The 22,269-nt window shown below is 43.4% G+C and overlaps 1 protein-coding gene across 2 annotated transcripts in view; it reads right to left on the bottom strand.

Annotated features, from left to right (window-relative positions):
* The window catches only part of LOC136718512 (membrane-associated phosphatidylinositol transfer protein 3), a 78,639-nt gene extending 59,853 nt beyond the window's left edge, over positions 1 to 18,786 (bottom strand). For both annotated transcript variants that reach the window (XM_066696267.1, XM_066696268.1), the window contains exon 1: positions 18,515 to 18,786. In XM_066696267.1, the coding sequence (XP_066552364.1) occupies positions 18,515 to 18,539 (25 nt within the window). In that variant the 5' untranslated portion in view covers positions 18,540 to 18,786. The remainder of the gene's footprint in view (positions 1 to 18,514) is intronic.
* Positions 18,787 to 22,269: the final 3,483 nt, after the last annotated feature.

The raw sequence follows: 22,269 nt of genomic DNA, 5'->3' as shown, positions 1-22,269 counted from the left end.
TGTTATTCGGTGACATGAGGGACCTTCCAATACTTCTTGAAAGTGTTGTTGAATAATATTGATGTTTGGGCAAATGACAAGACCTTGTTTCGCCCTGCTGGGGTTCTGCAGGCATGCATCTGGTCATTACATTGGTAACTGGGACTCAATAGGACATGTTTTTACATGAAGTATGATCATTTTTATTATGGATCAGAAAAATAAAAATATGGTCCAGTATTTTAACCTTCTACTTTTGATTGGTGATGTAGTTTGCTTTATCCAGCTTTCTTGGAGTTTAATTCTGATTACCTGAGGTCCTGAATGAATTCTATACAAGGACACAGACTCATATATTTTATGAACACTGATGCACACATTTCTGTGACCATATGATATCTGTGGAAAGGACCTTGCAAAGAGAGCTGCCACCTTGCCTCTGGGTCTTCAACAGAGCTTGACATTAGTTAATTGCACCAATTATTGGGCAATTAGTACAAAAGTGGAAATCTGGTGTCTAGGACTAGAGTTGCAGAGCCTAGACCGAATCTGAAAAAGGATTCTGCAAATATTACTGTGATTTCAACACACTGGTATAGAGGAGCAGCGTGCAATTTAAATAGCTCATGTGGAAGAACAGGAAGTACAACTTAAGTCTACAAAATATTTGATTGATATCTACAGCACCGCTACAACATGGCTGGAGTTCAAATGGTTGAATGGTTGAGTACATCTCTACGGATTCCTTTGCTTTCTTGGTATGTATAATAACGGTCCACCCTGACTTTTAAATTAAACAGTTTATTTCCTTAGTTGGCCACCTTTCCCATCCTTAGCAGGTCGTTATCTGATGATGAATTTACAGGAGCTAGGAGAGCAGCAGCATGTGGCCCAATATGCCCGTATTGAGGGCACCCCTGCCTATAAGGGAGCTATAAGTCAGCCTCCTTCTCAGAGACGCTCATAATTGGAGTCATTCATCTTCAGGATTACACAATACATATTCTCAGAAAGGTCCAGGGCGCTTGGTGCCGAGGGAAGCGAGGAGTTATCTAGCACCAGTGGGGAATGCATTAGCATACCTTAACATTTGCGTCCCAGCCCCAGGCAGGGGGAGAAGAGAATCCCACAGAATGACTTGACTAACCTCCTTCTGCAGCTGCCGGTCCGAACTCCCGCCATTAGCAAACAGTCTCTCCTAAACTTAAGAGTAAATTTGGCATCGCTGTCTGGGCATAAATCTAAACCAGTCTGGGAAGGTGGCACACACCCTATTTCTCTAAGACACAGCAGGGGTGATGGAGGGGTGATTCAGTGGTAACAGAGCCCCACCCTATTCAAAATTACTTTTCTAATTATGCCGCAAACTATGACAGAACACCAAGCACAAAAGCAAGCACACCCAAACGCACTGACCGCTGCTCGTTCTTGTTAAACAAATCAAAGAGAAACCCTTTGCTTTGATGTGACAGATCAGCCGCCAGGCAGGTCTGCACCTTCAGATTCACCGGGGGCCTCATAAAATAATAAAACGTATTCCATCTGTGTGCTTCCATTAAATGGTATAATTAATTTTAGAACACATTCTTCTTTATTCTTAAGTATTTAAGCGCCTGGAAATCGCAAGAATTATTCGCCAACAACCTCTCTCTCGGGGGGACAAAGCTAATTCAATCTGCTCAATAATTTACACTGATGTGTTCCACGGCTGCCACTAAGCACCCCGGCGTAATTGTGTTCGCGGTGTTATGCCGCACATCAATTTTACTTAATGCATTTTGACTAATGATTCCAAAGATACAGACGCTCATTTCTAATCAAGGGATTTCCTTGGACCGGAAAATTCAATATTGATCTTTCTACAATTTGAGCAGTCTCTGCGTATACCTCTGAAAAATAAATGTATTTACTTATTTTCATTGAAGAAGCTATGGGTGCTCAGAAGGGGAGTAACCTGCCCTCATAACAAGGTCTCTCTGCCATGCAAGCTCTCGAGACTGGGAGGGGGCCGGAGTGAAGCCAGATCGGTGGGCCAGTTCTCTCAGAAGTGAGACTCTTAGTACGTAGTGAAAATAAAACTATTTTAAAAACACATATTTTACTATATATATGTAGACTAATGTTCTAAACAAATTGTGGTCACATGGTACCAGGTAAGTGTACATTAATTGTTATTAGTCATTAGATTATTATTTTTTCTTTACTCAGAATCCTCTACAGCGGGGGCAAGTTTGTGAAGATTAGATTCAGAAACAAATATTGTACAAATATCAATCTTAATCAGAGGCCTTATCTCCTTCAAACAGTAAGCTGCACACTTCAAGATCTCCCCTCACACTGTGTTCTCTCTCTCTTTGCCCCATCCAGACTCCCCCACTCGACTCGCACCTCCAGCCACACGCACAAATCCACACTGCCAGCGCTGCCTGTGACATTCACATGGGAGCGTCCTGACTGGAGGGACTGAGGACAGAGTTTGGCAGTTTACATCCCAGCCGAGGAATTTATTTTCAAACGTAACACTTCCAGTTATGTTGTTACAGGTCATCAAAAGGGCATTGCTTGAAACGAGATGAGTTTCACTGAGATGAGTTTTCAATGAGTTTCACGTTCCCTTATGAGCGTTCACTGCTGAAAATTTACATTGTAATCTGCCTTTTTTCCCATTTTTCCCATCCTGGGTTTCAGGGTTTACTATACTTACTATACTGCGTTTTCACTTTTCTTGCCTACACTTTACTGTAAATGTACAATGTTGTGATTTTTTTTTATAAGGGAAGACTTGTAAAGCTTTTTCCGCTTGAGCAAAATTTTATTCACGTTTCTTCAACACACAAAAATTCTAGACAGAGATAATGTTGTCTTTGACATGATGAACACATTTAAAACCCTTTTAGAAAAATGAGCTGGAGTGTTGTTGAGAGGAGTAAATTTTACACTAGAGAATTTTTTTTTAGAAAACATACCAATGCCTAGTCATTAGAATTTCTGTTTTCTACTTTCATTTAAAAGTAATTTATTTAAGTGGGTGCAGACAGGTATGTTAATGGAGGTATTACCCTCACCAGCATTCCCACTGGAGACGGAGAAAAAGGGATTGGTTTTTAAGATGTGTAATGCTCTATTACTATATCCCTCCCCCAGTGCACCTCTAAGAATATCAAATCTTTAAAATAAATGTTAAAAAAAGCCATAAAAGACTGTGAATATGATTGAGTGCTGGAGAAAACATGGGAGTTCTGTGGAGAGAGAGAGAAAAATTGACAGAAGTTTTAAAATAGCAGGTCCGTTTGGCTTGAACTCGGCCGCACATGCCGCGGAATACAAAGTAACCCGCTTTGTCACCGCTTGCAATAAACCGGCGGAATATTCAATAGAGCCAAAAATAGCAGGTGCGCTAGGAGGCTGTTCTGTCAGCCTGAGCAAAGACATGCCGTGTACGCCGGCATGTGTCTGGGAGTGTGCGCGAGTGAGAGGGCTGCCGAGAGAGAGGGGTGGAGGGAGGCGACACAGGAGAGAGCTAGAGGGAGGGAGAGTACGTGCATGGGAGGTGGTGGGGGGCTGGGAGAGAGTAAGACAGAGACAGGAGATTGTGTAGGCCAGGCAAAACACAAATTCATGCAACAAACCCCAACAGCTGAGACAGCCTGAAGCCTGATTTTGTCAGATGCTCAGTGATGTTGGACCTGAGGTAGACTAATGATAATCAGCTAGAAATACTGCTTGTGGACCAGTAGGTGGCACTCTTCCCTACGGAGCAGAAACCCTGATCCTGCCCCACAGTATGGTGACACAAGGAACAACCCTCCTGTGAACTTTTTCCCCAGGTTAGGGTCCACATCCAAACCAAGGCTATAAAATATAACCATTCAGCTTCCTTCCACATTCCCATTCCCACTTTGAGAAACAAAAAAAAATGCTGTTCTTACACCCGCAGGTATACAAGGGACTTGTACAAGGCCAAATTGAATTAAAACTTTGACCTACCTGCTAATTGCAAACCACAAATATGAACTTGTATATGTGTGAGTAGAAGAAAGAAGCATTAATTAAAATTAAAAATTAAGCCGCCACAGAGAACAGGTCTGTAGTTTTCAATTAGCAGGCAGGTCAAAGTTTAGTTCCAATCTGGACCACTAGGCTGCGTGTATCTCCAGAAATGCACAAATCCCTCCACTGGTGAATGCAAAATGAAGCACATTCTCCTGCATAAGACATATTTGAAACCAACACAAAAATCGCCAGGCTGATAGACAAACTCCCACCTAACATATACTAACTATTATTTGGGGAGAGGGGCGGACCCTAATCCCGCCCACAGTACGAATAAATACAGGGCACAAACAATCCATTGCTTCGCCTCCCTACACCCTCCCCAAACTCTGCCACTGCAGCACACTCCCTGTCTATTCCACACCAGTCAGTAGAGACCGGACCCCTGAAAGCACATTTGGAATATAATCAGAACACAATCATGAGCACACGTGGAGCCGATTTAGTTTTTTCTGCCAAAGTACCACACAGGCAATGACGGCATGAGAGTCTAGGCTTTTTACAGAAGTGGTTATGCTCACTAATAATCTTTTTTTTTTAATTACGCCTCATTACAACCTGCAATTAGAATCAATTACTGCAGCTGCAGTCGGCCCGCGCTCCTCTGGGTATATTCTATCACAGGTACAGAGCCGGCCCCGATCATCACACTGTTCTCCACAACGTCACACCTCCCAACAGCCTGTAAAAGCCTTTACCATGGTAAATGGGTTTTGTAAAAAGTTTTAATTTTCTCCATGCTTCACCGCACTCAAGCTTGGCTATGCTCTCTAGACTGCAAAGGTTTTAAAACCCGCCGTTCCAGACAAGTAAATCTTATGGGGCTACTTAAAAATCAGCTATACTAGACAGCATGTAAACTCTGATGTGCTGGATTTGTAGTAGCATTTATGTATGGCCTTTAAAGTATTACACCACATCCCTTTGCAGGAATAGAGGAATTCAGATCTGTAAATATAGCATGTTATTATGAGCACTAATGGGCTTTGAAGGGGAGAAAAAAAGTGACATTCTTCCACTGATAGCTTTTTGTAATACTAATTATATAATCATCCTTAGTGTCATGCATGTAAGATTGGTGGACCCACTTAAATGGCAGTTAAATGACACCAACTATCACACAAAAGCACACACACACACACACAAATGTATAATGTATCCCACACGCACACCCACACACAGGCACTCATCGATGATGACGGGGAGCCGTGCGAACGCGGAGCTGCAGTGCCACAGCAGAGCAGGGCTGAGCTGGCTCTGACGAGATCCGAGAGTTTGTGCGTAAGCAGGCAGTCCCTGGAGCCGAGGGGTGATGTTTTATTCTGCTCAGGATGAGGCCGATTAGCCCCTTGTCTTCGCGAATGGAGACGATTTAATGGCCCTGTTCACCAAATCACCAATTTGCGTGTCTGCTGCAGGGGATCCCAGAGAGGAGTGGCACAGGGAGGCTGGCCGGGGATGCCGAGGGACACAGAGGGACGCAGAGGGACGCAGAGGGACTGGGAAGTTTGATCCACAGTGCTGGTTGACTCCCAATAGGCACTGCGCAGAACAATATTTCGGTCAGTCAGAACATACAGAGTTCTGTGGGTCAGTTCCACTACATAAATTCCATTAACTTCGTTGCTCAGTCTAGTTTTCAGCACAGAAGTTCACAATTTATTCCAGGCAAACACCGATAATGTGCCCGGTCCTAAAGGGCAGCACTAGGACAAAATGCACATCGATCTCCCCGTTTTGCACAGTGACAGCGCTGGGACACATTAGGCTCTATTGGGGATTGGATTACACACCTCAGTGGATTTCAGTATAATCAAATGCAGAACTTTAACCCCAGGCCTCAGTGGAACCCTGCCAGTCGAGGTAAACGCTCAACAATCCCGGATGCAGCAGCAGTGATGGCTGGGCCAACATCAACACGGTGAGCATGGGGTGGGTGTGGGAAACAAAGCAGGCCAGCTGCCCATTCCCCGTTCTTAAGACCCACCCAGAACATCAACGTCCAGTCGCTGTCCGCCCAGCACCTCGAACATCCCTCAAAATGAACACCGCCAAAAATCTAAAACCACTTGACAAGTGCCTGACTGTGTCTGAGGAGGGTAAAAATAGCAAGCTGATTGCAAATTTCTTAACGTTTCCTTTTATTTCAACTCACACAAAAAAAAACCTTTCAGATGGTTAATTCCAAAACTATTGTGCGTATATCCGCTTTCTGCACTTTAAAAATATAAATCAGTCTTTAACAATCACTTCTGCCACCCACTTCTCATCCTTCCCCATTTTAGAAGACCTGCTGTCAAGCTCAGCTGAACCCTTTTACTTCTTTAAAATCGGAGACCACATGACAGAGATTCTCTTTCTTTGCCAGATTCATTTTGCTTCTGCTCTCCAACACATTAGCCTGCCCCCCACGCTTCGCTCAACTGGCTTCCAAATGTGAAGACAGGACTAAGTACGGACAGCCATAGGCCGGTTCCAACGCACATATATTAGATGCAGCTCAGGAATGGGATCTAATAGCTGTCTTCACGTTCACTGTCAGGTTGTCCCCTGCTCTTATGGGCAAGCTGCAGGGCCACTAGGGGAGGGAGTTCCCCTTGAAAAGAAGCTACATAAAAAGAAGCAACACAGCCAGCCATTCCCCATTTCCAAAGAAATCACGATGTCCTTCAAGACAGGATTTTCATCTGCCTTGTAAACTATAATCCGCCTTTCCTAAGGAATTACAGCAGTGTCATTACTCTTGTGCGTAACCAGACTGTTGTAGATACTGTATCTGGTTAGCACATCAGAACCGGGGAAGCTTAAATACTTCAGAAGTCATCGCTATCCATTCTGTGTTTATTTTTGATCTCCTTTTTTTTTTCTTCCCAATTCCATTTGCCTGAACTAGTCTATTAACTCAGGCTTCGACAGTTTTTATTAAAAACCTACTCCCATCACACACATTCTCGACAAAGCGGTTCCACTTCATTGGAAAGTTTCCGCAGTTACCGTCTCTATACACACATGTTCGAAAGTGAATGACTGTAGATGATCTCATTAGATGGAAATTACCAATTATTGCCAATAGCTCTTTGAAAACGCGGAGAGCAATTTTTCATTTCAGGAAAACCTTGAAAAAGAAAACTATCCAGAGAACAACAGCTGAATACTAGTGTGTTCAGTAGAGGGGAGGACCAAATAAGAGGGCTAATCAAAAATCTGACCACACTGCAGCCCAGCACTGACACTGAGCTGCTGAACACACTATGACACTGAGCTACTGAACACACTGTGACAATGAGCTACTGACCGCACTGGGACACTGAGCTACTGAACACACTGGGACACTGAGCTACTGAACACACTGTGACAATGAGCTACTGACCGCACTGGGACACTGAGCTACTGAACACACTGGGACACTGAGCTACTGAACACACTGGGACAATGAGCTACTGACCGCACTATGACACTGAGCTACTGAACACACTAGGACATTGAGCTACTGACCGCACTGGGACACTGAGCTACTGAACACACTGGGACACTGAGCTACTGAACACACTACACTAAATTTCTCTCTTGCTTCAGCTAAAGGTTATTTTATAGCTTATAAATCTCACCAGGTCGTATTAGTTAGCATTCATGTTTATTGTCATGTAAAGTATACAAACATATAGGCCTATTTCCAGATAAATACTTATGTTAATACATTTAAAAATGAACATTATTAGCGAACAAAGCAGCCAACAATTCCATTTGCAGGAAGCCCATTAATACTGTCGAGAGGGAGTGCTAGGGCCCGCTGACAATATCTGCCTCTCGTACAGAGGCTATTTTTAGCTCCCGGTCCAAGCCAGATCATTATGCAAACAAGGCAAGTAACAATAATTTTGTAAGAATTGAAATATTAACCTCCACGAACTGCCATTGTGAAGCGCTCTGGACGGAATAAAAAGAGACATCTTGCCCAGGCCGAGACGAAGCACAGAGGACAGGACGGGAAAAGCCAACGTGAGTGGAGCGGAAAACACACACGTTTAACAGCGATGGGTGGTCACAGAGATAGAACGATTTATGGACGGATGAACAGACAGATAGACAGACCCTTTACTTCAATCATTTTCAAATACAAACTGATTACATTTCACCCACCGTCCTATCACACCCTAAAATGCGTGAAAAGCTATACAAACACTGGACTCACATTAAAAAGCATTTTATCAGTCCAAGCACATAATTGTCATCTATGGTATTTATTTTTTCAAAGATATATAGATAGGTGTGTGTGTGTAAATATAGAGGAGTCATGTTACAGGGGGAAATGTGAACAGATGGAAAGAATGTAATGCTTCCGTGTCAGTTTCCATTTCTACCTTAATACCCAGGCCTTGCCTATATTTCTAAATCCTTCAAAATGGCAGCCCACAAAAGTGACAGTGGTCACCCTTTGTAACACTAGGGATGATTTAGGTATCCCAAGGTCTGCCTTACAAAGACCGGAGCAACCAGGCCTGCAGCACATGGCAATACAATACAGCGCAACATAATACAATACAATGCAACGCAACACAATACAATACACTGCAAATACACATTCCTAAAGGGCTTAATGAGGAACCGGACCCAAATCCCTGTACAAAACTGTTATTCTGGCAGAGGAAAAGGCCGATACGTTGACTAATTAACAGCTTTTGAAAATCAATAGGTTTTTAAGTACAACTCAAAAGGAGTTAAGCAGGTTCCAGTTGTCATGGGCTTTGACGAGGAGATCCACAGACTACAGAGCTCAGCAGGCAGGGAAAGACCCCCGGCCCGTTCCTGTCCCCAGGAGCATTCAGGAGCTGGATTGAAAGGGCAGTTTAAGCAAAATGGAGAGTTTACGGAAGGATGCATTTAGAAATTCTTTGCACCATCAACTTTCTGAAAAACAGTGTGCCGTTTTCCACCGATTTGCCCTGCTTTTCCCTTAGTGTTTCCTGGATTGATGACCCATCTGCTCTCTCCCATTTCCCTCTCAAACATCTGCCTCCACTAGAACTGGGACTGCACTGTTTACCCAATGTCATGTCCCCTATGCATCCTGCAAGACACGGACACTGCGGGGAGTTCACCTGTTATCCATTAGCACCCATACAGTCTTTGTAGAAAGTATTCACATGCTCCATTTCAAACAATCTTATTCTGCGATTCAGTTAGGTGAATACACATTGTTCATTTAACTATACTAATCAATGATATCTTCACAGAGAGGACTGCTGACTGATCTGAGGGGTCTGTCTGACAGGGGGTCTGTAAATATTATACTTCTACTTCATTGATTTCTAGGAGAGAAAAAGTTGAATGAACAAGATTTATTAACTGTAATGAAAAATAACTTTCAAAAGAAGGATGTGAATACCATCTCTTACAGCTGTACATATATAAACATGCACAGTATCAATGTTTATACGTCACAGCAAGATCATAACTGGAAACCTTACAAAGCATCCTCAATTCTACTGGGTTTTGTCATCTCTATGTTGGCGTTTATTAACAACAAGTAGCAGAAGAACTGAAAAGGTCTTGAGTCAAAGATTGTGACTGGATTTCTTTATGTCTACACTGACTTTTACAGAGCTCGTTTTCCTCAGTGTGTGGTATATTAACGTACGTGCGCTACATACAAAACTCAGGCACCATTCCCCATCAAAGCCCTGGTAATTTACAGCGGATCTGTGTGTGTGTGTGTGTGTGGGGGGGGGGATTTGCATCGTAGGTAAACAAACTCGTGCTTCATTTATTAATTCATTTCCTACCTCCAGATGAGCAAGGTTTCAAAGACCTTCCTGCTGCTTGCCAGAATCTGTGCGGAGGAACGTGTTAAAAGGGGCCGTGTAAGAGAGGCTTGCAAATAACAAGAATGAGATTCCTTAAACCTTAAAAAAAAAACTGCGAAACGACTGGTTTGTTTAACCACTCAGTCATTAACTCACATTGGAATAAAATGAGGTATCCATTGGTATTCATGACGAGTGGGGCAGCAACACCATGTCCTGCCAAGGCTAAAACTTACATTTCTAATTAGCCCTGGTCTTGCTTCAGGCAGCTATATATTTGAAAATGATACCAGTGCATGCAGATGTCCTGTTCAGGTCAGACTTAAGAGCTGGATCGCCTCACTTTTTATTCCACACTTGAAACAGTTTATCAAGAACCTGGTCACGCACCCAGATTATAGATAGTGCAAGAAAATGCAAGGAAAGGAAGTTTTTAATGTATTTTTTCCCCACGAACTGCTACCATCTGTGAAGAGGTGGAGGTCTGGAAGAGTCTGGTGTTTCTACATGATGAGCCTCCTTGAGTAACAGAAAAGGCAGCTGTTATCTTTTTGGACCAAAAGCAAACTTAGAAAGGATATCATCCTGTTGAGCAAAACAAAGTAAACAGATGGCGGGAGACAGGGTCTTCACAGAGGAGTCACCTAGGACTGAACTGAACACTAGCCCACTACTATCAACCTACAGATGTGGTCGGGGTTTTCAACAGGAACTGCAATGAGAAGGCATTGTACAGAAACAGGAAAACAGTCATTCAGCCAAGCAGCCAGGTCTCCAGTGATCCCTCTTCCCATAAATATGCTTGCCATCATGAGCAAAATGATATCCCTCTACCTCGCACCCCAACACGGGGAAATGTTGCATTTGCACTGCAGCGATCTTTTCCTCAGCAGACAACTGCATTAACGTAACAGGCAGTGGCTGACATGTGTAAATCCCAGAGGGGCTGATTATTGCGCTGCCAAGCAGGGGGGTGCAGGAGAGAGGAGAATGCGTCTAGTGGCAGATGTAATTAAGACCGAGAGGGGAGCCATAACAATAACTCGAAGTGATCGACGAATTGCCTGCTCTCCAACAGCGGTGCCAAAGGAAGGTCAGCGGTAGGAACAGCGGGACCCACGGGCCTGGGTTCGTGTTGTTTGGACACACAGACACAGACCGAACCTATTCCATTTCAGGGCACACTGGTTGAATTAGGCAGGTACCCCAAAGACATCCTAACGAAGACGTATGAATTTGCACATCCACATTGTTACCTTCCTAATAAAAACTTTCAGATGATGATTTTTAGACACAAAATATCTGCATGCATCTATCCTTACCACTAGTGTTTTGTAAACATAAAATATATATATATATATTTCTGTTTGTTTTCTTAAAGACTGACCTTTGGGAACTACTGGGGTGATGGCAAATCATACTACAACACCCTACATGCCTGTAAAGAGTGAGAGAGTACTAGGAGACAAGCATGACAAAAAATACAGTAACAGACTACAATAAAGCCAAGTGGAAAACAAATCAAATAAACCACAAACAAAATACAGTTGGTTCATTCAAGAACCTCATGCTTTGTTTCTCTTTGACTGGAATGTAATGTACTGTAGTTGAGGTCATGATTAAGGCAGTGTTTCCAGATTCCTGTTCATGCCTTAACAAGCCCCATTTTGTGGTGAACAAGTTGCTTGGGTGATAACCACTTTCAAACCACTCGGAAAGACTGACTCTCCAGCTCCCCGAGGTGTAAACCTGAGACAATACTGAACCCCACCTACCCCGGGACTTTGCTTTCAGTGACAACTCAGCTGCCACCTTCACTCTCCGTCTCTCAGCTCCAACCTGGCCAGGGGGCGTGAACGATTCTGCCCGACTTTCTGAACTACGTCGTCTCTATCACAGGTCCTCAGCTCTAACCTCCACGGCCTCTCTGCTTTCCTCCTTACCGGGCCCTCGTCTGTAAGGGCTAATCCTGTCAATCCAAAGCATGCAAAGGCAGGATCGCTCTCACTGGTGGCATCCTGCGTTATAGCCCTCGAAGAACTGTCTGCCAGGGAGAGAGAGAGCACTTACAGGAACAGGGAGAGTGGGAGAAAGACCGACCGAGAGAGAGAGAGAGGGAAAGCCAATCAAGCCTCGTTTCACCACCTCAAAGGGGCCCCAAATAATTGCCTGTTGTCAGTTAAATAATAACAACAGCCAAACATTTCAATAACAGTTTTCACTAGGCTCTTATACGGCCTTCACACAGAGGCCCCCGGTGCTGTGGAAACAGTCACATAGTTTATGTTCAATTGCTCCTCCTGGCAGGATTGTGTGAGGCAAAGCAGCTTAACCATTTTATACCGGAGACCTGGGGCAGCAGGACAGGTAGTGGGAGCTACGCCAAGCAGCAGCCAGAACACAATTTCCGCATTGCTTTTGCTTGTTTTAAATCCCCTTTAAACTTGTTTGTGCTGGTATACGCACACCCATAGTAGAGCCTACACAGTGTATATATATCATTTAATCATTGATTCCTGATTTATTTGTTTGACAAGACCACTAAGGGGAGAAAGCAGGGTGTCTGTTGTGTGTCAGGGAAGCAGTAAACAGTCTGCTTGAGAATACCATGTTAAGGGTGTGTTTTCACAGGATGCCATTACTGGAGTCTCTCCAACTCCAGACAGTGAAATCCTTTCTGTACTGCGCACACTGTGGAGAACCCTGCGTTTCCATTTAGGGCAAACCGTACAAAAATAATGCAAAGGGTCACGTCTGTATTCGATTTCTTTGGCAGGCCACAGAGCCACATAGCCGACATTACTTTTACTCACTTAAAATATGGAAACACGTCAATTTACTGGTAATGTCCTGATAATCTCAAAGCGTGTGGTTTAAAAGAAAAAACAATCATAATATGAATGCTAAATATTAAGTGCATATAGAGGCAGCTTAGGGAATAGTCTCTGGGTCTCCAAGGGAATATTATTGGCCCGGCAGAACATAGAATATAAAAAACTCTGGTCTAAAGCCTCTCTCTCTCTCTCTGTCTCTCTCTCTCTCATATAATTTTTCATTTCATAGATCTCAGAAAAGGCTGACGGATAACAAATACCACAGCCCGGCTCGAGAGATTGGTACCAATAAATCTGTGATCTGTTCATTTGATTTCAATAAGTACGATTTTTTTTCTTCTTAAAAAACAATTTCGTTCTCTTCTGTTGCAGCTCCTATGTTAAGTGGGTTGTGTTTTTATTGGAACACTGTGGCCAAAAATGGAATGCAATCAATTATTCTCCTGGAGTGTGCCATGCTAATTTTCCAATTAATTTAGATGCAAAAAAATAAAGAGAGACAGAAATTGGCGAGGGGCCCCACATGTTTCTCTGGGCGAGACATCTGATTATTCTATCTTTTCAATTTGTATTGTCTATCTCCCAACATTTTTTATTTTAACTGAAAATAAAAAAATGCTTGCAGCCATTTATTTTTCATCCTTTTCAAAATAAATGCATGAATTAATAAATCTACAGTCCCATCTCTCTGAATCCCCAAAAAACAACTCATATTTTATTCAGAAATGACTTATCCTCGGTCGCGTTTCTTTTTGAAATTATTATTAAATTAGCAAGAAGGGAAATAATTATAACAATGCCAGATGCCAAGTGCACAGACCCCTTGAATTCATAAACATTTCTTTTTCTCTGTTATGCTCCACATCATTCTTGTTGCCGAGATGCAATTTCCCCATTTTAACCAATTATTTTCACACCATTGAGAGGAGACAAATATAGCTGCCTGTGCCTTGACTGGCCGAGATGCTGACCTGTAAGACGTGGGCAGCAAAGCGTGTGTCCAGCTCAGCACATACAGACTGGCCCCTATACCAGCACAGCACACACTGCTAGGGGACTGGAGTGTGGGTGTGTCGTCGAAGGTAAATAATAACTGTAATAACTGGTTACACATCCTACAGAAAGATTGGCGTGTTTCTTTTTTTTTTATGTTTTGATAACCAAATATCCCCTTCATGCCTGACTGCCCTACAATATTGGAAGCAACGTGCACAACAGCAAGGAATCTCCGAGGCCTGGGGACAAACCAACATGTTACATATAAATATGTACATATAAAGAAGGCTCTCTTCCCCCTTTTCCCTATACGAGTTCAATTCTGCCATCTTAAGCTCTTGGCTAATCTCAAGTCGCCGACTAAAAGGTCATGAGACCGGGATGTTAGAGTAAATAGGGTCAGGTCTGGGTTGATAGCCCAACTTACTAGGCTAGGTACAGTGGACCATGGCGGCTGGGCCAGTGTCTCGTCGATTCCATGGAAATGGACACATGCGACACACTGCCTACAGGCCGATGCCCAACAAGACTGCGGGAAAGCTGTTCTCTGGGTATAATGCCAGCCTGTAACGGCATGCTGTTCTCAATGCACCCCACTTCACTGGCACAACCGTTTCATCCACAGCTTGCGCAACATTACGTTTCTTTGTTATTTGCGGAGTGTCTAGAGCACAACTCCGATAATAAGAATTTGCAGATGATACTAAAACAGGTGGCTCAGCAGATACAATCTCAGCAGCACAGGCTATTCAAAGGGACTTAGATAATATTCAGTTGTGGGCCGACACCTGGCAGATGAAATTCAATGTGGACAAGTGCAAGGTAATACATGCAGGTAACAAAAATGTCCACTATAATTATGTCCACTATGGGAGGAATATAACTAGATGAAGTAACGCATGAGAAAGAACAAATAGTCTATGTGGACTCCTCACTTTCTCCATCCAAACAATGTGGGGAAGCAATAAAAAAGGCAAACACAATGCTAGGGTATATTGTCAAAAGTGTAGAGTTGAGAACAAGGGCAGTAATGTTCAGACTGTACTGCACTAGTTAGAGCTCATCTGGATACTGTGGACAGTTCTGGGCTCCACACTTCAAGAAAGATATCGCTGCTCTAGAGGCAGTTCAGAGGAGAGCAACCAGACTTATTCCAGGTCTGAAGGGAATGTCCTACTGAGAGACTGAGGAACTGAACCTTTTCACCCTGGAACAGAGGATCCTTGGATCCTCCTCTCATTTGTAAACTTTCATATATTCTTATGTTCTTAAGAGTATTGTGGGAATTTGTTTGGCCAAGATGCCAAAACCGATAATCCATTTTCACCATTGTGAGGGGTTTTGGCTCCTTCTGCCTGACTGCCGCGCTGCAGGAGGCCTCCTCTTCGTCCAAACGCTAAGATAAAAAAATCCTCTTAAGGTGCAGAAATGCAAATCTGAAATGCGGCAATTAATAAAGAGCAGCGGCACAAAGATAAAAGCCACCGCTACTCAGCCCGTATCAGCGCGGCTTTGAGCTTCGCAGCAATTCATGGGGAAACTTGATACACCGCACCAGGATTCTCGGCCGGGCACACTCTGTGGCGGCTCCTGACTTATTTAACCGCTTGCTAATCCACTCAATTAAATGAAGTAAGGAGCTGCTGAAAGGCAATGGGTCTATACTTGAGGTCACCTGTGCAGAGCTGGCCTCACCAGCAGGCAGATGGGGCCGTGGCTTGAAAAAAAGTAGCTCCTTTTTCAGATCTTTACACAGACACAGAACCGCGGTCAGGGATAGCCTCGAACTGCATTAAACCTCTCTAGCATAAGACTGTGAGAAGCTTTTATTCTGACTCGCGGTGTGTGGAGAAGTGTCATATGCCGGCCTGGAGAAAGCCAGTTCGAAAGGTCTTCTTCGTGTCACTTGCATGTTCTACAAGGACTTCCTGCACACAGGCCCCGCAGCTCCGAGCCACCCTGAGGGGAAGAGTACAGTTGTTCCAGGAGCCACATGTTTTATTCATGCTGCTGGCTTGAGCTGGAGCCAGACATGTGTTCTATGTTATTATTCTCTGCATTGGGAGTGCATTGTTCTCCAGCACCTCTTTCTGTCACCGAGAGTGGGAGTCTGTTATGGCAGTAGAACAAATCAACCCACATGTGATCATACATAAATAAACAGGAGGGGAAGAGGATCCGTTTGATCTTCCTGTTTATAAATATCGGCCGATCGGCTGATTAATTGACTGGCTTTGACGTCCGACTGAAAATAGAATAGGTCAGCCACAGTGCCACAGGTTAACTTAGTGTGTTTTGAGAGCAGAGATGTTACTTAAATCGCTTACGAGCAGGTTGATGATAGGATAATCGTGGACCAAAATCGTGGGAAGTGGCAGACTCAAGTGTCATTGACTGAGCAAGCGCATCTGACGCCCTGCTCTCAGCGTAGCGACTTTGAGCTGCAGGCAGCGCTCTCACCCAAACACCCGAGCAAAGTTTGGAGAACTAGTTCTGACTGACGTGGATAACAACGCATTTAGCAGTCAGTTGTTTTTTTTTGTTTTATTTGGAAAGCAAGCTTTGGGAAACTAAGCAGATAGAAACGGAGGGGACACAGTGCTCCAATTTCATTTCAAGAGAATTACAGCCTGGGGTAATCGCAAAGTGCGCATCAACACTTTTTGTTTTGTTTAGTTGTTGTTTTTTAATTAAGTAATGGGAGATTGCGCAGCAGTAATTTACACCTTGTATTGCAGATGCTGCAGGTTTCAATTCCTCCTGAACACACCTAAGGAAGTGTTGCTCTTGTGACAAAGTTCCCAGCCCTTGCAGTTGAGTATAAAATGGTTCGAGGCTAGGAGCCAGGCCACAGTGCTTTCTGGGAAATCCAGTCATTTGTTAGAATGACAGTGGCTTACAGCAAACCGTACCATTCACAGGACTTAAAAGTTCATCTGTCCCAGTTCCCCGTTTAACGAGACCCCACGGGCCTTTCTGCACCTAGGACTTCTGCCCTCGGGTCTTCCACACTTCGCACACTGTAGCTCTGACAACACAATCAACACAGCAAAGACAAACTCACAATGGAGGAGCCCCACAATCCCAAGGCTGCTCACCTGTCTTAAGCCTCATCAGCAGCCCCAAGGCATCTTGGAACTGTTTATGAAGGCTTATTTTCTTGAACGGGTAGCTAACCTTGACATTACACATTGTTGGTGACATTTTACCTGAAGCACTGACTTTTGCCTGCCTTTAATGATGACATTTAATATATAGAGGAAGTGGAAAGGATGCAAGGCTGGCTTTTAGAGCATATTCACAGTATAAATCCTACAGAAGGCGATCACAGGAAATAAAACATCCTCTTTTCAAACTCCACAGGATTCAATCAAGCAGTTCTGGGCTCTGCTTTATTGCCTCCAATATAAATCCAATTGAAACCAAGCAAAAATGAAAATATTCAAGTTTGTAATGAAGTATTAAGCAGCTTCTTTAATCACCACTCAAATGGAAAACCGTGGAATTCAATTAAGACATTTTAGTAATTATTTGCACTGAAATAAACATACAAATAAACAGAACAATTAAATAAACTGTTACAAATGTGTTTGTTTATAAAAATAAAGATTGTGCTCCAGTAATAATAATCTCTGTGCAAGAAAGTATGTCTTAAATTGTACTAGACTGTCTTGATCAGTGTGACACTAAAGTGCTGGAATTGCACAGATGTGTACCCGGTGCTCCGCCAGCTGCAACTGAGCTGTGGGTGACTAACGCAGGGGCACCAAACTGAAAATGCACACAAAATACCTTTTTCTCTCTGTTTTTCTCTCTGATCGTGTTAGTTTATCCAGCGGAAACGGGGGAGGCGGTTTACATCTGTATTTCCGTAGGTGCACAGCCTCCACCGCACCACCAAATTAACAACCACGCGTTTGAGTGACCTTGCCTTCGTTTATATAAAGCCCACTTGAGCATCAAGACGGGACATAACCCCTGCCGTCTGTCTAGGTGTCTGTGAAGACGGACTGGTCTGCTATAAAGGCCATGCCCATCTTTGTGCAGAAGTTGGGGGCACCCCCGCTGCCGTTCCTCTCACCACTCATCTCTGGCACGGACACGCATGTGTGTCTGTCTGTCTGTCTGTGTGTGTGTGTGTGTGTGTGTGTGTGTGCGTCTCTTTCTGCCCGGAGGTGATTATGCAACGTGTAGGAAAATGTTATTTAAGAGTCGCTCATCATACAAGAAGGCACTTGAAAAGCCTGTATATGCGAGCCTGCGTTTACAGAGCCAGTGTGGGTGTGTGTTTGTATTTACGCACAAGGCTGATCTGTATGTTGACAGCAGCTCTACTTAGCCAGGAAACGAAAGTGTATTGACGGCTACCCGCAGACTGTGTCCCCCCCCCCCCCCAGTGGCAACACAATACTCAAATAACTACAAACACGCATAAGCCAATTGTGACCAAATAAGTGCAGTACCTAGGCACAGGAGTTAGATGTATCAACCCTGGCAATGCGCCTGTGCTGACTGCACGTCCAGAACAGGTTGTGTGCAGCAGCCCCCGTCAGACTGCCAATGCAAAGTACCCACAGCACGGAAAAAAGGTGTTTTCTGTCAAAACGCAGCAACGGACACCAAAGCAGCCCCTGCCCTGCCTGTGCAGGACTCCGCGCATTCCAACAGTCTGCCTGCGCAGAGCGGAGCAGGAGTGCCAGTCCGGGCTGGACACGTTAGGTGATGGGCGAGAGCTACCTGTTAACACACACACAAGCCAAACATGTGTGTGCATTGGTTTGTTTGTTTTTTTCGTTTCATAACAACAACAAACAAACAAACAAACAAACAAACCAACCAGCTTCTTACCTTTTCCTGTTGCTTCTTTGGCCATGGTGTCTTGCTCGCCGCGCTGGATTGCGGAGTGTCGGTCCCGGTTCCTGTGTGCAGCCCGTCCGTGTCTATGGAAAGCACCGCGGTGGCAGCGGCAGCAGCGTCCCCGGACCCGGTACCGGCCCGGCTCGGCTTCAGCGGCTGCTGCTGGCGTGTGTCGCGCAACCCACCGGCAGCAAGTCTACATGCATGGCAATGGGAAAGCGCTGTGCACATTTCTGTACGGACTTCAGCTCCTGCTCCTTCTGCTCCCCCCCGTCTAGTTAATAGGCGCTTCTCTCCTGCACTATGTTTGAGTGCCTCTAGTGGTGCATCCGTGGCTGCTATCCTCGCATCCTTTTAACAGTACATTTTTTATTAGCACTATTATTATAATTTATTATTCTTGCTAATGAGAACTTTGATGCATTTCGTTATGTAGAGGTGTCAGTACAATAATGTGCTGATGGGCAGTAGTGCATGTTATGGTCTGGGTGGTGCTGGATAGCAGTGATGCATGGGTGGTTCTGAAGTCACTGTATTATATATTTTATTATATGATAATATACATAGGAGCCTTTAGAAGTCATGGTGTACTTTGCACTTAATCCGTCCCTAGTGTTACCAGTCATACATGAGCAAAGACTGGTCATAATTGATCATCTTACAGTAGCTCTTCTTATTCCTTTAGTGTTACTATTTCCGTGTTTTAAAAATATATTCGGTATGTTTTACCGTTTATCTTTACCACAGTCTGAGTATATGCTATATAATCTGTTTTGTCTGTCTGCAGTAAAATACGTTTCTCCACGGAGGGGCTGTGTTTAGCTAACAGAAAACCATATTGAATTAAAATGACACGGATAAATGGTCATGGGTTTTTGTTTAGACTTGCATTTCGTCAACCGTTTACAAAATTGCGAATTAAAAATATATGTATCCTAATCTAGCTTCGTTCTGAGTTTTGAGATTTGACGTGCATATAGCATTCGAGTGACAATTAAATGCTCTATTTTAATTCAAATGTAATGTTGCAGGGCTTTACGGTGTGCAAGGAGGACCAAGGGCTGGCTATAAGGGTTTATGTCAGCGTTAAACTTTATGGATAAATATACGTAACCTAATACATAGGTTTTGTTATTTTGACATCTTTGCTGTGATGTGATGTAATGTCAGTGTGCTGCAAACGGCAGAAAGATCAATGCAATCGTTAGAATAACTCGAAATGTAATCAGTGGAATATATCTTAAAATAGGTGGCATGAGATATATACTATGCAGATCTTGCAAAGTTGTGCTTTTGTCATAAAAGATAATCGTTGAACCCCACAGCTGTTAATCTGGGCGTGCGTAGTTGCTTCTTTTCCCACTCATTCTCTGCGCTGTTTTCCAATTAGCTAATTAGCTAAATTGCGGCAATGGAAGCAGCGTTGGTCAGCATTTAATGTTAAAAGCTCTTGGCATCGATGAAATGTGGAGAAGCTTCTAAAGTGGTTAGCTCTCGAACAGGGGTGATAAAAAATAAAACCCACAATGGAGGAGCCTATTTAGGGCTCGCCCAGCTGAATCCAATGCGACATCATTGGTTCAGTGATACAGTGTCAATTTAGTTGAAAGTGCCTGACAGGGCCATGGTTTAACCCCTCTAACCACTCAGTGCTGGATCTTTTATGTACAATAATTCTACGTATTCATATTAAATGTGTAAATAAATAAATCACTAAAAGAACAGATTTAATCTATGTTTACAAAATTCAACTAGAACACCAATCAGGAAAAGACCAAAAGTAAACTTTCAGACCTTATCTTCAGCACTGTGTAGCACTGTTGGACATAAAAACACAGAAAAATGACTTTTAATATGTAAATGAAGTACAGTGCTTTGAGTGTTGCATATGGTCTTTTTTGTATTTTTATTTTTCCAGTATTTAAGCAACCATTGCTGATGGAAGTTCATCAGGTGAAAGATCTCTTGCCAATTAGAGAATTCATGGGTAGCGGGGTGCTGGCGACTCAATTGGGGATTGCTTAGAATATGGAGCTGTGAAAGCTGGTCTCTGAATTAAAAAATGTTACAGAAACTGCCGATAGATGAATGTATATAATAAAAAGAAGAGAGAAGAGATAGAATAAAAAACAAAACATGACATCACTGAAAGAGTGAACATGGTAAGATGGCAAATGGACTGAACACGTGGCAAGAAGAACAGATCAAAGCTATGGAAAGGATCCCAAGAGATGAAAAAACACCTAGAAGATGACCACATTGAAGATGGGAAGGTGAAATAATAAACTTTGTAGGCATGACATGGAAAAGGGAAGCTGTAGATTGAAGCAAGTGGAAACATCTTTGGGAGGCCTCCATCCAACAGTGGATCAATATGGGCTGATGGTGATGATGAGATTTGTGTGTGTATGACTGAGTCTGCAATTATTTCGGCGCTGAGATCACAGGGGTAGGATCCAATTAAAAACACTAATGCACACTCGCCAATTCACACTGCCTTGGTGCACCTAAACACGTTGCTCATATCGTTGCTCGGATGATGCTGAGGACAACTCAAGGCTGGGCTAATGGCAGCTGGAGATTCATCACAGGGGTTGTGATCACCGCAGCCGAGAGATCATAATAATGTCACCCTAAGTGACATTGCTCTGAACTGAAGTCTGCATAGACAGCCTTTCCTAATAAATGGCCAATGCACTGACCCATCACTGATCGCCGACAATGCCTCTCCGCAACCAGGCAAAGTGCAATTACATTTGTCATTGCCCTGTAAACAATAGCTTGGAGCCAAGTAGCTTTTCAATTAACACTTGTACTACACCCATATAAATCATGAGGGGGATAAAACTGAGGATGTCAAAGAGGCAAAATTAAAATGAGGGTGTGGGTGTATAACGGGTCTCATATCACAAGGACATGGAAATCAATAAGTGAAGGCTGGTTGAGTACATTAAAATAAGAAATAAATTAAAATTGCAACAACAAAAACAATTAAAATATAATCACCGGTGTGTAGGTTTAGTAAATAAGGAGTTTATAAATCTGTCAGGAGGTCAATGAGGTGTTGTGGCTGTAGGACAGTGAATCTATTGTTAAGTGCTATCAAAGGTGTTCAGTAAAGAGGTTTTAAGCTGCTCCAAGACAAACTGAAACTTTGCTCAGGGACTTTGCCCGAGTCTTTTTTGGATTTTTTATGATATTATTTTTGTTTTTGCTCACATCCTGTTGCTACATCTTTAAAACTCTCTAATGGGGGGATTTCAAGATCCCATAGAGACACACACACATGATCTGCTCGATATGTATTATTCATTTAAGGCTTGCATAGGAACCAAAGCAGCAGAAAGGACTTTTCTCCCTCTCTCCCTCTCTGTGAATCAGTTTTACGTTCAGGTCAAGTTAAGCTTTGGGATGTTAAAACCTCAAGGTAATGAGTATCTCCCATCTTCTCTCCCCAAATTCTGTCACTATCCCAGCTCAGAGTCGTTGAGTATTTCACCCTAACAAACAGTTAGGAGCAACGGTCTGTAACACTAGAAGTCCACAGTCTTGGGTATCATCCAGAGATCTTTAAATCATCATCTGTTTAATAGCCAGGGGGATAAAATAGATCACTTCGGCCCAAATTAAGTCGGTAATTAGTTCAACTATGCCATTTCTAATTGAGAGAGGGTAAGGTGATAAACAGAAGCCCTCCTGGCCCTCAGGGTCTGGGTTTTTTTGTCATCTTTTCATTAGCGCTGAGG

Source organism: Amia ocellicauda, chromosome 22 (assembly GCF_036373705.1).
Source record: "Amia ocellicauda isolate fAmiCal2 chromosome 22, fAmiCal2.hap1, whole genome shotgun sequence".
In the NCBI taxonomy this organism is placed as follows: domain Eukaryota; kingdom Metazoa; phylum Chordata; class Actinopteri; order Amiiformes; family Amiidae; genus Amia; species Amia ocellicauda.
The sequence above is the reverse complement of the archived record's forward strand: the minus strand, read 5'-3'. Positions and strand labels throughout refer to the sequence as shown.